The sequence below is a fragment of the Silurus meridionalis genome, chromosome 16 (assembly GCF_014805685.1).
Source record: "Silurus meridionalis isolate SWU-2019-XX chromosome 16, ASM1480568v1, whole genome shotgun sequence".
NCBI lineage: Eukaryota > Metazoa > Chordata > Actinopteri > Siluriformes > Siluridae > Silurus > Silurus meridionalis.
The window spans coordinates 16,326,540-16,341,953 of NC_060899.1; the positions used below are offsets into that span (position 1 = coordinate 16,326,540).

Consider the following 15,414-nt stretch of genomic DNA (forward strand, 5'->3'; position numbering starts at 1 on the left):
ATTATAAATAATATATATAATATAAGGCTCTCCATGAAGCGCGCAGTCTCGCATGTAAAAACAAACAGCAGTGATTCGCCTCTAGAAGTAATAACAACGCACCGGAAAAACTATTGTAAATATTTTTGCCTATAGCCGATAGATCCAGCAATCAACTGTCTGTACATCGACCCCTATCAATAACTAAAGCAAATTTGTTGCTCGAAAGCCAATCTTTATTATTAAATACTGATATGATATGAGTAAAATGTATATTCAAAATTACATTTTCTAAATATGTCTCTGGCATTGTAGAAAATATGGGGGTAGGAGCTTCCAGTGCAGGATTAGTACAGACATAATATAACAAAATATAAGTACAACAGATGTACAGATGTTTTTTACAAGTGTGCAGTTTACAAATGTACCATTTCGACTCTATGTAGGTGTCAGTTATGATGGACAGTGTGTAGTTATGAATATTTTAATTGTTCATGCTAATTATAGCCTGTGGGAAAAGGGTTTTTCTGCCTGGCTGTTCTGGTGGTCAGAGCTCTGTAGCACCGTCCCGAAGGTGACAGTACAAAGAGAAAGTGGGCTCAGTGTGTGGGGTCCAAAGAGATTTTCTCAGCCCTTGTCTCCACTCTGGAGGAGTGAAGATCTTGGAGATTGGGCGGTGGGGCACTAATAATCCTCTCAGCAGTCCTGACCGTCTGCTGTAGCCTCCTAATGTCTGATTTGGTAGCTGAACCAAACCAGACAGTTATAGATGTACACAGGACAAAGTGGAACTGTTTCAGCAGCTTGTTGGTGAAGAAGGTAAAACATCTGCTGGGACTTTTAGCAATGAAGTCAATGTTATTGTTCCACTTCAGGTCCTGAGAGATGGTGGTACCCAGAAACTGCATGCTAGCTAACCGGAAATGTCCAAGGACAGACTTTTAAACACTTATGTACTAAATCTTGGTATTGTTTAATATTTTATTAAGTACTAAATGACACAATGCACAGACTGTATTTGATTTTATTAATGAAACCGTCTTATTTTATTTCGGTCATGCAAATGTATGTGTTTAAAACTTTGTTCTTTGGAAACTCTTGATAAAAAATGTTAAAGAAAACGGATATATTGTGTTGAATGTGTGTGTATTGGTTTATTGTTTACATTGAGGTTTTAAATCCTCTTTCGATTCTGGTGCGGTTTATCGTTTCCAGTCAATACCGCGCACTTTCTGCGCACACGCTTACTTCCAAAGATAGGAGTGTTGCGCCACATACTTTTTTTTTTTTTTCTGCGCGTATCGAGCGCAGTGTTGATTCGCAGTAACTCGCCGAGCCGCTGTGCAGGAGCCGGCGGTCCTTCAGCAGAAGGTTGAAGGTATCAGAGAAGATGAAGCTGATCCTCCTCTGGGCGCTGGTTTTACTCCTCCTGAACCATGTCGTGGAGGCGAAGCAGAAAGACTTTTACACCTTTAAGGTGGTGAATAGCAGAGGGAAATTAGTTTCTCTGGAGAAGTACCGCGGCTCGGTGAGTGAGGCTCGCGCGCTTCAGGACGGAGTCTCTCACTAACGGTCTCGCGCATGCAAAGAAAATAAATAAAACATTTCTTTTTAACACCTCATTCACTGTTAACAACTTTGTAGTTTGTTTCTTCTTCTCTCCTCCTTGTCTGTGCATTAACAATAAAACACTAACGTGGAAAAGTTTTGCCTTTTTTTCCCCCTGGTGAAGTTTCTCGGCGTGCGCGTGCCTACGTGGCAAACCTCATCATCTTCTGCACGCGCACAACCCACGCGCATCACGTCTATGAATGATTTCTTCTTCTTCCATCTTCTTTCCGGTTAATGCATCATGCATCATGCAGACCACAGCAACATCTACACCACATAACATCATTATAATCCGTATTTACATCAGAGCTCCTTCAATGATCACAAAAATACATCTAATCACTTCCTTATAAGCTCAGAGTTATTAGTAGAGCGCTTTTAACCATGCATTGTCCCACAGCAGATTTACAGACACTTGTTTATAAAAACCTTACTTTATATCTTAGTGCCTATAAATTTATCCCTAATGAACAATCCAGTGGTGACACAGTCCAGGAGAAAAAAAACTCCCTGATGGTTTGCGATAAATTAATTCAGAGAGTGAAGGAAAAGCAGACAACAAGCACTCAACACCTCTGGGGACACCGCATTAGTCTGACTGAGAATCTGAGAGTCTGTAAAGAGAAATGCAGCTTCTTTGTGAGAAACAGCTGAAAGATGTTCTGGATTATTTAACACGTTTGTGTTTATATATTTGCATATTTTCTTCTGTCAAAATTCCAATGTCTTCAGTATTAAAGTGCGAAGTTAAAATAAAAAGATAAAATAAAAAGATAAAACATTAAGAAACCTCCCGCGTTTAATAGGGAGGTGTGAGTCACTGAGCAGTGAATGAGATGAAGCTCTAGATGGCGCTCTTCAATCGATTTCTGTACTGAAGATGTTTCAGATTGCGATCGAGTGTGTTCAGGTCTCACATCTGTGGGGGTTCTGTTTATCCTGTAGATGATTCTTTTCCCTCTGCAGCATGACACTGACTGAGTGTCTTTATTCCACATGTGTCACCTGTAATTACCATTAAATTCAAACCCACACTGATGTTTCATTTTCATTTTATAAATCACTTACAAACTGATCTCACAGAATCAGTGCAGCACGAGTGAGAGTGCAGGACTGTTTATCAGCACGAGGAAGCTCAGGTGGTCTCAGGTTATCTCAGGAATTCTTGGTTATGAACAGGTGGTCTCAGGTACAAGGTCATTTTATGTAAGAAAATGTAAACTTAGGTAAGAACGGGTGGTCTCAGGTATGAACAGTTGGTCTCAGGTATGAACGGGTGGTCTCAGGTAAGAACGGGTGGTCTCAGGTATGAACGGGTGGTCTCAGGTAAGAACGGGTGGTCTCAGGTATGAACGGGTGGTCTCAGGTATAAACGGGTGGTCTCAGGTAAGAACGGGTGGTCTCAGGTATGAACGGGTGGTCTCAGGTATAAACGGGTGGTCTCAGGTAAGAACGGGTGGTCTCAGGTATTACCAGGTGGTCTAAGGTAAGAACAGTTGGTCTCAGGTATGAACGGGTGGTCTCAGGTATGAACAGGTGGTCTCAGGTAAGAACGGGTGGTCTCAGGAATAAACAGGTGGTCTCAGGTATGAACAGTTGGTCTCAGGTATGAACGGGTGGTCTCAGGTATGAACGGGTGGTCTCACTTACAAACCGATCTCACAGAATCAGTGCAGCACGAGTGAGAGTGCAGGACTGATTATCAGCACGAGGAAGCTTAGGTGGTCTCAGGTTATCTCAGGAATTCTTGGTTATGAACAGGTGGTCTCAGGAACAAGGTCATTTTATGTAAGAAAATGTAAACTTAGGTAAGAACAGGTGGTCTCAGGTATGAACAGTTGTTCTCAGGTATGAACAGGTGGTCTCAGGTAAGAACAGTTGGTCTCAGGTATGAACGGGTGGTCTCAGGTAAGAACGGGTGGTCTCAGGTATGAACGGGTGGTCTCAGGTATAAACGGGTGGTCTCAGGTAAGAACAGTTGGTCTCAGGTAAGAACGGGTGGTCTCAGGTATGAACAGTTGGTCTCAGGTAAGAACGGGTGGTCTCAGGTATGAACGGGTGGTCTCAGGTATGAACGGGTGGTCTCAGGTATAAACGGGTGGTCTCAGGTAAGAACAGTTGGTCTCAGGTATGAACGGGTGGTCTCAGGTATGAACAGGTGGTCTCAGGTAAGAACAGTTGGTCTCAGGTATGAACGGGTGGTCTCAGGTATGAACAGTTGGTCTCAGGTATTACCAGGTGGTCTCAGGTATGAACAGGTGGTCTCAGGTATGAATGGGTGGTCTCAGGTAAGAACAGTTGGTTTTAGGTAAGAACAGGTGGTCTCAGGTATGAACGGGTGGTCTGAGGTATGAACGGGTGGTCTCAGGTATGAACGGGTGGTCTCAGGTATGAACGGGTGGTCTGAGGTATGAACGGGTGGTCTCAGGTAAGAACAGGTGGTCTCAGGTATGAACAGTTGGTCTCAGGTATGAACGGTGGTCTCAGGTATGAACGGTGGTCTCAGGTATGAAGCGGGTGGTCTCAGGTATGACGGGTGGTCTCAGGTATGAACAGTTGGTCTCAGGTATGAACGGTTGGTCTCAGGTATGACGGGTGGTCTCAGGTATGAACGGGTGGTCTCAGGTATGAACAGTTGGTCTCAGGTATGAACGGGTGGTCTCAGGTATGAACGGGTGGTCTGAGGTATGAACGGGTGGTCTCAGGTATGAACGGGTGGTCTCAGGTATGAACAGTTGGTCTCAGGTATGAACGGGTGGTCTGAGGTATGAACGGGTGGTCTCAGGTAAGAACGGGTGGTCTCAGGTATGAACAGTTGGTCTCAGGTATGAACGGGTGGTCTCAGGTAAGAACAGTTGGTCTCAGGTATGAACGGGTGGTCTCAGGTAAGAACAGTTGGTCTCAGGTATGAACGGGTGGTCTTAGGTATGAACGGGTGGTCTCAGGTAAGAACAGTTGGTCTCAGGTATGAACGGGTGGTCTGAGGTATGAACAGGTGGTCTCAGGTATGAACAGGTGGTCTCAGGTATGAACGGGTGGTCTCAGGTAAGAACAGTTGGTCTCAGGTATGAACGTAAATAATCAGCAGCACCACCAAAAGCCATCACACTAATAATAACTGACTGGAACAGTTACACCCCTAATATGTAAAATACACTGTTATTGTTATTGTAGTTAAACAGTAGTAACAGTGTGTATTATATATAGTATATATAATAGTATATTAGTAGTAAGATATAATAGTACTGTATATTCTGGTGGGTCACTGAGAGCAGCTCTGACTGTACAGTCGAATAGCAGCAAGGAGAAAAGATCTTCTGTATCTCAGGATGTAACAGTGTGTCACTGAAGGAGCTGCTCAGAGAGGAAACTGTTTCAGTTCTGCAGTAGTGATGATAGTTTAGCTTCCATCCTCTTCTCCCACCTTCTCCTACAGTATATTTAACTCGCTTAATCGCACATTTGTGTCTGTTCTAAATGTACCTCAAATTAATACTTTTCACATTTTAAATACTCAAATCAACATGGACAAATATAGATGTGTGTGTGTGTGTGTGTGTGTGTGTGTGTGTATCAGGTCTCCTTGGTGGTAAATGTAGCGAGCGAGTGTGGCTTCACTGAGGAACACTATAAGGACCTGCAGCAGCTGCAGCGGGATTTTGGACCGTACCATTTTAACGTTCTGGCGTTCCCATGTAATCAGTTCGGCCAGCAGGAACCCGGCAGTGATAAAGAGATTGACAGCTTTGTGAGGCGAGTTTACGGAGTCTCCTTTCCGCTCTTCAGCAAAATCGCTGTGGTGGGGATCGGGGCCAACAATGCCTTCAAGTACCTTGCAGGTAACACACACACACACACACACACACACACACACACACACACACACACAAAATGCAGTATAAAGTTGAAATCATTTGTTTAGTGTGAAGTGGGCGGAGCTAATCTGGATTTTTAGTTGTGTAGGACTTTGACCAATCACAGTGCTGATGTATTGACTGTAGTAAGAACTCGCTAATGTAGTGAATGAAAACTAAGCAAGCAACCAAAAGCAAACCGAGCAGTTGAACATTAATTTCATGAACCCGTGTCCACTCTTCTCTTTCCAGAGGTAACCAGGAAGGAACCTGACTGGAATTTCTGGAAGTATCTGATTGATGTAGATGGTCAAGTCGTCGGCTCTTGGAGTCCCAAAGTATCTGTGAAAGAAATTCGGCCGAAAATCACAGAGATGGTTCGCAAACTCATCATCAAACGCAAGGAAGAGCTGTAGACACACACACACACACACACACACACACACACACACACACACACACACACACACAATCACAAACATATCCATCCAAATAACAACAGAATGTGAAATGTAATACTACATATGCGCTACTATGGAAACCACTTTTACACACACACACACACACACACACACACACACACACACACACACACACACAGCCGCTGTCACACAGAAGAACTTCAAGGGTCCAGGAGGTAGACTGTGGACACGACGTGACGCACTACATGGTGTTTCTGTAGCGTTGTTGCTGTTTGACCTCTTCCTGGTCAAATCTTTCATGTTTCAGGAAGTAGAAGGAGCTTATGATGCTACTCTGTAGGTGTTTAAGACCATCTTAAACATGTACTGTGGGTGGGGTTTTGGACTGAAAATAGTGGAGGAGGGTTCAGTTATTAAAATGTGATTAGCTGAGGCATAAAGATACCCAGACCTTCTGAGGTATAACGATGAACAAAACAATGTCTTGTCAAATGCTGACGCTTGTGATGGCAGACATTTTGGAGACTGGAGGTCATAAAGACTCCGCCTTTCAACATTAAGTCCCGCCTCCAGGTTAAAAGTCTGAAATGTTAAACTAATTTTGACTCAAACTTTGTAAATGCAGATGATTGTTTTTTTACTTAATGATGAAAACAGAGGGTTAAAGTATGAAAATGCTAAAAAAAAATAAAATAAAATAAACAAATGAAGCAAACGTCAGATAATAAAAATGTTGCTGAATCATTACAGCAATCATCCCCCTTATTTGAATAAATATTTTAAATATAAAAAAGATCAAAGATCTTTGAAATTACGGTCGAATGTTGTTTGTAGGACAAATGAAAAAGAAAGAAACACAGTTACTGTTTACATGCGTTACATTTATTTCTGATTCCAAACATATTCTTCAGAATCAATTCAGAATCAATTCAGAATCAATTCAGAATCAATTCAGAATCAATTCACTTTTTCGTTTTTTTATTGAAATTTTATTCAATTGTAAAATTTCTCCAAATCTTTCAGCTACATGAACATACTGTAGGCCCAGAGCGATATGACAATCTAAACGTGTTCACCTAAACCTTCATGATGCTCCTCATGAAGCAGGTTGAGTTTCTGAGGACTTCATCAGGAACTGATCACTTCTTACACCATTTTCCAATTTGTTCATGTTTATTATTAAAAAGCTGGGATGAGGTGCACAAACTTTTAAATAGTGGTGTATAATAAGTCTGTTGGTGGATTTTGAATAAAATAATAAAGTCTGGTGACTGAAATCTCATCGCCTTGTTGAGTTTTTGTTTAGTGTGTATTTTGTACCAAACACATGAACAGAAAGAGCAGATGTTAAAGGCAATAATAATAATTTTAGCACAGAGCCATGAAGACCACAGACACTGAACAGGACACGTTTGCTAAAAATAAGACTCTGGTGTCTCACTCGTTTGTGTCTGGTCCCGAGGGTGCGGATCTCCAGCCTGAAGTAGCCTGAGGGCCGTGAGTTCCACATGTCTGATCTTGTGAAGGAGTGAGGATCTGTCGATTCACAGTCGAAAGTTTGCCTGGGGGGGTTTCAGTTCTCCATCCTTTCAATAAGAAGAGAGTAAAAATAGATAAAAAATGACTGGTGGAAAATTTCAAATAGTACTGAACTTTATTACAAAAAAAAAACATTACTGAATCATGAACATGCGTCACATTAAATAAATATGAACTGTTAATAAATAGAATTATATTAATAATAAATCATAAATTACACATGTAAAAACAGAGTGCGGTGTCAGTGATTTGCCGCTAGAGGTCGCTCTCGACAATGACAGATTTTTGTCGATAGCAGTTCGTTCTAGCAATCAATTACTGGTGCCGATAAACAGGCAAAACCGATAGATGTGAACGCTGACTCAACAAAAATAACTTCTGGTCTTTACACTCATTTCGTGCTGTCAGCTCTTTGTGTGCATTACCTTATATGGAGTTTTGTGGGCGTCGCTATATGCAAATGAGCTGCTTCGGGATGCGGTGTTGATGTTGCAGCTGATTGGCCTGTGAGTTAGAAGTATAAGCATTTCTCAAACACTTCTCAACTCCTGGACTTGAGAAATTCTATGCAATTCCAGATAATAAGATGTTTTGAGGAACATATTTAGGTAAGATCGGATGAGGAGCTGAATATACGTAGCCTCACAACTCCTTCATGTTTTTTTAATGAATCTTTTTTATATTTATTTTCTAATCTTTTATATTTTTATATAAAGGTTTATGATTTATTCATAGCACAATTATCGTCATCTCTTTCAGAACATTTTTACTAACAGACATAACAGCTCAGATACCTTTCTAATTAGAGTTAATGAGAGAAAACATACACCTGTGTGTGTGTGTGTGTGTGTGTGTGTGTGTGTGTGTGTGTGCCCATTTGTAAACAGCATGATAAAGCGGTTGTGTTAATGTGTTAATTAATCACAGCCTGCAGGTTTGTCACATAAATATGATTTTCTCACAGATACGCTTCATTAAGAGAAGCCAACACACACACACACACACACACACACTTACCTCAAGGCTCTGTAAGATTAAAAACCCAATCATCATCATCATCGTCGTGATTTTCACCGACGTATTGAGAATGACAGCCTTAAAGGCAATCGTATGGAACTCATTGCACACAGCTTCGTTTTTCACTTCCTACACAAGAGTCTTATCCATGGTGTTTATCTTTTCTCTTCTCTTTCTCCTTCCTGTTACCCTCAATTTATTTCCATCCCTCCCCAGGCTTCTCGTGTGAGCCGTCGTTAATCAACGAGAACGATTCGACTGGCGAGACGGTGTTTTGGTTTCGCTCCGAACCCCAGAATGGCTTTTTAAAATCAGCTTGTCAAAAACTGTATTATCTGATATTCAAATCTAATGATGATCAAGGCCAGTGTGGGAGTTTGAGTTAGCGTTCATATACTCCTACTTTCCTTTATTCTGATTTAAAATAAGGAAAAGGAGATGATTACGGTTTCTCACAACACTAGTGGTGCTCAGGCATTTGAAGAATCAAATGCCATAGATTTAAAAGTAGCTTATATTTAACTACAATCAGTGTGTGAGTGTGTGTGTGAGTGAGTGAGTGAGTGTGTGTGTGAGTGAGGGAGTGAGTGTGTGTGAGTGTGTGTGTGTGAGTGAGTGAGTGAGTGAGTGGGTGAGTGAGTGAGTGTGAGTGAGTGGGTGAGTGAATGAGTGAGTGAGTGAGTGGTGTGTGAGTGGTGAGTGAGTGTGTGAGTGAGTGTGAGTGAGTGAGTGAGTGAGTGTGTGAGTGAGTGAGTGTGGTGTGTGAGTGAGTGTGTGAGTGAGTGAGTGAGTGTGTGTGAGTGGTGAGTGAGTGAGTGGTGAGTGAGTGTGTGAGTGAGTGAGTGGGTGAGTGAGTGAGTGAGTGTGAGTGTGTGAGTGTGGTGAGTGAGTGAGTGAGTGGGTGAGTGAGTGAGTGAGTGAGTGTGGTGAGTGAGTGAGTGTGTGAGTGGGTGAGTGAGTGAGTGGGTGAGTGAGTGGGTGAGTGAGTGAGTGAGTGAGTGGTGGAGTGAGTGAGTGTGTGAGTGAGTGGTGTGAGTGAGTGGAGTGAGTGAGTGGGTGAGTGAGTGAGTGTGTGAGTGAGTGAGTGAGTGAGTGAGGAGGAGTGAGTGAGTGAGGAGTGAGTGAGTGAGTGAGTGTGTGAGTGTGAGTGAGTGTGTGTGAGTGTGTGAGTGAGTGTGAGTGAGTGAGTGTGTAAGTGAGTGGGTGAGTGAGTGAGTGAGTGTGTGAGTGAGTGAGTGTGTGAGTGAGTGAGTGGGTGAGTGAGTGGGTGAGTGAGTGAGTGAGTGAGTGGGTGAGTGAGTGAGTGGGTAAGTGAGTGAGTGAGTGAGTGAGTGAGTGTGAGTGAGTGAGTGTGAGTGTGAGTGAGTGAGTGAGGTGTGAGTGAGTGAGTGAGTGAGTGAGTGAGTGAGTGAGTGGGTGTGTGAGTGAGTGAGTGTGTGAGTGAGTGTGTGAGTGAGTGAGTGTGTGAGTGAGTGAGTGAGTGAGTGGGTGTGTGGTGAGTGAGTGAGTGGGTGAGTGGGTGAGTGGTGGTGAGTGAGTGAGTGAATGAGTGAGTGAGTGAGTGGGTGAGTGAGTGAGTGGGTGAGTGAGTGAATGAGTAAATGAGTGAGTGAGTGAGTGGGTGAGTGAGTGAGTGAATGAGTGAATGAGTGAGTGAGTGAGTGAGTGGTGTGGTGAGTGAGTGAGTGAGTGGGTGTGTGAATGAGTGAGTGAGTGAATGAGTGAGTGAGTGAGTGAGTGAGTGGGTGTGTGAATGAGTGAGTGGTGAGTGAGTGGTGAGTGAGTGAGTGAGTGGGTGAGTGAGTGGTGAGTGGTGGTGAGTGAGTGAGTGAGTGGTGGTGAGTGGTGAGTGAGTGAGTGGGTGAGTGAGTGGAGTGAGTGAGTGGGTGAGTGGTGAGTGAGTGGGTGAGTGAGTGAGTGTGGTGGTGAGTGGGTGAGTGGTGAGTGAGTGGTGAGTGGGTGAGTGAGTGGTGAGTGAGTGAGTGAGTGGTGAGTGGTGGTGAGTGAGTGAGTGGGTGAGTGAGTGAGTGAGTGAGTGGGTGAGTGAGTGAGTGAGTGAGTGAGTGGGTGAGTGAGTGAGTGGGTGAGTGAGTGAGTGAGTGAGTGAGTGTGTGAGTGAGTGAGTGAGTGAGTAAGCGAGCGATGTGAAGAGCAGGAGTGGAAACGTCAGCGAACTCTTCAGGCGGTAATTAACTGCTTGTTAAAATTGCCCTGAACCACAAAAACCTTAAATCTTAAACCTAAAAAAAACTTGGGAAAGGAAGAAAAACATGCACTTTAACATGTGAAGAAAAAGAGCAAGTCAAGATCAAAAAATAGCTTTAATGTGTTTTTTTAAAACCAATTTCATTCACAGTGTTGTTTTTTTTACAGCACGTTTAATCAGGACTCTGAATTTGATGTGCACTTCATGAAGCTTCAGAGACACGACACAGAGGGATTCACTGCAGACACAAACACAAATATCACAAAAAAAACAAACAACTGGTGAGATTTCCCACAATTCCACTGGGGTGAAGAGTCTCTTTAAAAAAATAAATAAAATCATTCACAATCCTTTAAAACCGAAATGGTTTCCAGGACGCATGTGAAACGTTTTCATGCTACCAGATTAGCTGTAAATGAAATTACCCATGATGCATAGCAGATAAAGAACCAGGCTTTACGGTGATGTTAGCATATGGTCGCTAATTGCAGGACACATGGTGTTAGCGTGGACGGTGCTAAAGCACGGTGTTAGCATACGTTCGCTAGTTTTAATTAGTGCCTCTGTTGATGTATTTAATAAAAACATACTGAGATTATTAAATAAAAACGACTGAAAACCTGTTAATTCTGAGTGTAGAGTTGAGGACGAGGTACAGCTGAGATGAACAGACGAAAGCACTAAAGCGCTGCTGCATTGATCTCTTCAGCAAGAGAACAAACAAAAATCAGTGTAGATAACGTAGGAACCTGTAAAGAAAAGTCAGAAGTCCTTCAAAAGCTGATTATAAACAGTAATATGAGAGATGTTCATTTTCTTTCTGGTTCCTTTCTGATCTGTAGAAGAAGAGCAGATGTTTGCAGAAGGGATCCTAATGATATTCTCTTCTCCTACTTTGGAGCAGCTGGTGGGTGTTTATTCCATAGAAAACGGTCTGCTGATGAAGACGCATCAGATACGGAACACCACAGACGTATGAATGAAAACGACGCAGTACTTTACCTCCGTTTGTTTGGTCAGGATTTAACAGGATTTGTGAAGAGGAAAAAAAAAAGGTGCTGATATTCACGTGAGCTCGCATATCGTACAGCTTGCATAACGTTAACCCTGAGAACGCAACCTTCATGTTACGATGTCACGTCACGTAGGCCCGGTGCAGGCCGAGTTCACGATCGACGATAGTTTACGAAACAGCTTCCTACGATACAACAAACCCCATCACACATCAAAAACTCATGTTCAAGCACGACTGAGGTACACTGTATGGGCCAAAAGTTTCTGGACACCCGACCGTAAGATTTCTATGTGCTTTTTGAAACACACCATTCTACATTTCGTCTCCATGCGCTGTTGTAACCTCCAGTCTACTGAGAAGATGTTCTACTGGATTTTTGTGGAGATTTATTTAGACACGAAGTCAGGTACTAATAAAGGTCAGGTCAGGTCAGGTCAGGTCAGGTCAGGAGGCCTGGGGTGCAGTCAGTATGAACAATTCAGAGCTCTATAGCAGGAGAATTTCTACTCTAACTCATGTAAAGCAGATCTTCATGGAGCTTTGGGCACAGGGTCATCATCATGCTGCAACAGGTTTGGGTCTCCTGGTTCAAGTAAAGGGAAAATTTCATGCTACAGCATCCAAAGACGTCTAAAAGAATTTTGTGCCTCCAGGTTTGTGCTTTCAGTTTGTGGAAAACCACATATGGCTGAAAACAGTCGGGTGTGCCAATACTTTTGGTCACACAGCATGACTAATGCAGTAAGCGATTACAGTTTATAAAAAAACCTAAAAAACATCTTGGATGCTGGTTGTTTTCTTTTCAGACAGAAGCACATGAACAGACACTCATTTGTCCACCAGGGGGCCCCGTAAAACTGAATTTTTTTTAGACTTTATATGTATATATTTTGTCCACAGTTCATGTTCACGGTGAATCCAAGAAAGGCGCCCCCTTGTGGTGTGTAACAGTGACGATAAAGCGGATGATAAGGGGGGTTCTTCAGAACTGCTAAAAAAACGTGGACAGTGACTGACTTTACGAAGGTCCCTCGACGTTAATGGTGGTGACGGTGGCCATGTAGCAGCGCTGAAACAGACGCTCCGGGTCGGGGGGCTGGTTGTCGCAGTGCAGTTTTCCTCTCAGGAAATGCTTGCGGAAGCCTTGAGGTCCGGACGGAGCGCTGCGCTGACTCGAACCCTCCTGGGGACCAGAATCGGACCCTGCAGATGACACAGTTACAGCGTTAAACCATGGTGTGTATTGTTACACAAGAACGACTCTTTTCAGGTAGAGGGCGCTATACATTGTTTTGAATTTATTTATTCATCATGTTCTTGCTGCTACAGCAGTGATTTTTCAGTCTTTCATTGTTGCTGCTCCTATATATATATATTTGTGTGTGTGTGTGTGTGTGTGTGTGTGTGTGTGTGTGTGTGTGTGTGTGTGTGTGTGTGTGTGTGTCCATACCTGGCACTTGCAGTGTGAGACCATTATCGAGTCCTCGGGGTTTGGTGGCGATGAACAGGTAACACAGCACACACAGCGTGATGATGAAGGCCAAGAGAACCACAGCAGCTATGGACAAACCTACCAGAGCTCCAACACTGTGGGGGATAATGGGAGAAAGAGTGAGTGAGGAAATAAAGAATGAGAGAGAGTGGGAAGAGAAAGAAAGAATGAATGAATAAGACAGATGGGTAAAGAAAGAATGAACGAATGGAAAGAATGATTGAATGAGAGAGACAGAAGAGAAAGAATGAATAAGTGAATGAGAGAGAGGAATAGGAAGAATGCGAGTGGGAAGAGAAGGAAAGAAATAATAATAGAATGAACGAATAAGAGTGAGAGAGAGAGGGAAAGAAACAAGAGTGAGAGAGTGGGGAGAGAAGAAGAGAGAGAGAAGAACGTTTAAATGAAAGGAACAGAAAAAAATGAAATAATCATACGAAAGCAACAAGAGAAATACACCAGAGATTGGCAGAAATGGAAAATCGGGGGTTTGGGGTGGGAGAGAGAGAGAGAGAGAGAGAGAGAGAGAGAGAGAGAGAGAGAGAGAGAGAAAGTGAGAGAGAAAGAGAAAGTGAGAGAGAGAGAAAGAGAAAGTGAGAGAGAGAGAAAGAGAAAGTGAGAGAGAGATGCACAGAAACGCCAGTGTTATAGCAGCGATAAACATTCCTTCCCCCAGCAGCTCCTCTTTATTCTCTTTATTCTGAGAAACCACAGAGACGTGGAAACTCTTCCTCTTCCTGTTTCCTTTATTCATTTTTGACTTCCTGTCTCTCGAAATAAATCGTAGTTGCGTCCGTCAACCGTCCGAACGTGACGATCGTGAGCGAGAACGCCTCCACACAGGATCTTTGGAGCCGAACGTGGCTGTGTGTGGAGACTGAGAGAAGAATGAGTGTATATATTTGTGTATGTGTATGCATGATCACACTCATCATCATCAGCAGCAGCATGTGCTCAAATTTACGCTCCAGGAAAGAGCTGGACTTCTGCCAAAAGCCCATCCAATGAGTCAGGCGTATTATTGAAACAGCTGAAACGTTCTCTCAGGAGCAGAGACGAAGCTTCGGATGAATTGTGTACGAGTGAAATAACGAGATGCAACCAGGATCAAACAGACAATTACAAACCCAGAGCTCAGGAAGGGATTAGGCGCTAATAAAGAGCTTATTACACTTCCATTAAAAAGCCATGAACGTTTGGTGCTCACGCTGATCTCATTAAAATGTCTGCTTTAAAACACCAACGTGAACAAGTTTTGGTCAGAAGCTGGCTCTTTATCAGACTGGATAGTTACTGCTGCAGCCATGTTGGATTCGTTAGCTAGCTAGTGATGCTAGGCTTCAAAATGTGTATTCAGAACCAGCTAGCTGGTGAAATAGTTAAATCCACTGTTAAATAGCTGTTAAAATCTATTTGAGATACTGGCAGCGTTGTTGTGTAGCTGTTTCTCATTGTTACTGTAGCCGTGTGGGGCATTGCATACAAAACCTAGCAAATAGCATTAGCAACTGTTACTAATTTAATTAGCATAATCCTAATTGGCATGGTATGTAATTGGGACAGCAGTCATGCAATGTTCTCTGGAGTTAGCGCAATCGTGATTGGACTGAAAGGAAAGTGTCAAATTAGCATAAAAGCGCAGGTCTCCTGCTTTATCGGATATCTATATCGGATTTCAGATCGCTTTTAAGGTGAAATTAGACGAACAGAAGAGCAAACATTCAGGTAATCGCTCAACCTGGGGATCGTCCACACACATAATTAGACAGGAATCCATTAAGTGCTGCTGTGTAGAAGTTCAATAAGAGGGTCAGGAGCCTCCGCTTCGAGGATAAAACTCAACACACACACACACAAATAAAACGTAATTTTACTATTATTATTATGATAAAAAAATGACTTACTGGGATAAAAATTCATCCAGATGTAAAACAAACACTTTATTTATCGTCCAGAATGTGTGTGTTCATGTGGATGGAGTTCATGTGGGAAACTGTTGAACAAAGCAGTTGGAGTGAACTCCTGGTGCTGTTTTCATTCTTTGTTCTTCTCCAGTTCGTCTACAAACTCATTCTGCACTTTGAAATGTTTATTAAAAAAACAACTCTCCACACGCAAAACTCAGCTCAGTGACGTCATTTGGAAACATGTACAATCGTTTCCCACTCTGGATGGAACTGGAACTGGGTGTTACTATGGTGACAGGTGTTTATAAGGAAAGTTTTGTTTAGAACGCTGATTCAACTGACAAACTATCTGTGTTCAGCCCTCTGAACTTA

At 42.8% G+C, this 15,414-nt stretch overlaps 2 protein-coding genes and 1 long non-coding RNA gene across 3 annotated transcripts in view; 1 reads left to right on the top strand and 2 right to left on the bottom strand.

Moving 5' to 3' along the window:
- The first annotated feature begins 943 nt into the window (after positions 1 to 943).
- gpx7 (glutathione peroxidase 7) lies at positions 944 to 5,925 on the top strand. The gene is made up of 3 exons (XM_046868964.1): positions 944 to 1,507; positions 5,168 to 5,429; positions 5,697 to 5,925. Exons 1-3 carry the CDS (start codon positions 1,370 to 1,372, stop codon positions 5,858 to 5,860), a joined length of 564 nt encoding a protein of 187 aa, XP_046724920.1. The 5' UTR covers positions 944 to 1,369; the 3' UTR covers positions 5,861 to 5,925.
- A 1,396-nt stretch (positions 5,926 to 7,321) lies between these two features.
- On the bottom strand, positions 7,322 to 8,601 carry LOC124398640. Its single transcript, XR_006928091.1, has 3 exons — positions 8,423 to 8,601; positions 7,831 to 7,909; positions 7,322 to 7,452 (listed from the first exon to the last, which is right to left on the bottom strand). It is a non-coding gene; the product is annotated as an uncharacterized LOC124398640 (long non-coding RNA).
- Positions 8,602 to 10,761: 2,160 nt separating this feature from the next.
- Positions 10,762 to 15,414, bottom strand: part of LOC124399103 (protein shisa-like-2A) — a 6,383-nt gene continuing 1,730 nt past the window's right edge. The window contains exons 3-4 of the mRNA XM_046869820.1: positions 13,094 to 13,230; positions 10,762 to 12,846 (exon numbers count right to left, since the gene is read on the bottom strand). Coding sequence (XP_046725776.1) covers positions 12,662 to 12,846; positions 13,094 to 13,230 — 322 coding nt within the window. The 3' untranslated portion in view covers positions 10,762 to 12,661. The remainder of the gene's footprint in view (positions 12,847 to 13,093; positions 13,231 to 15,414) is intronic.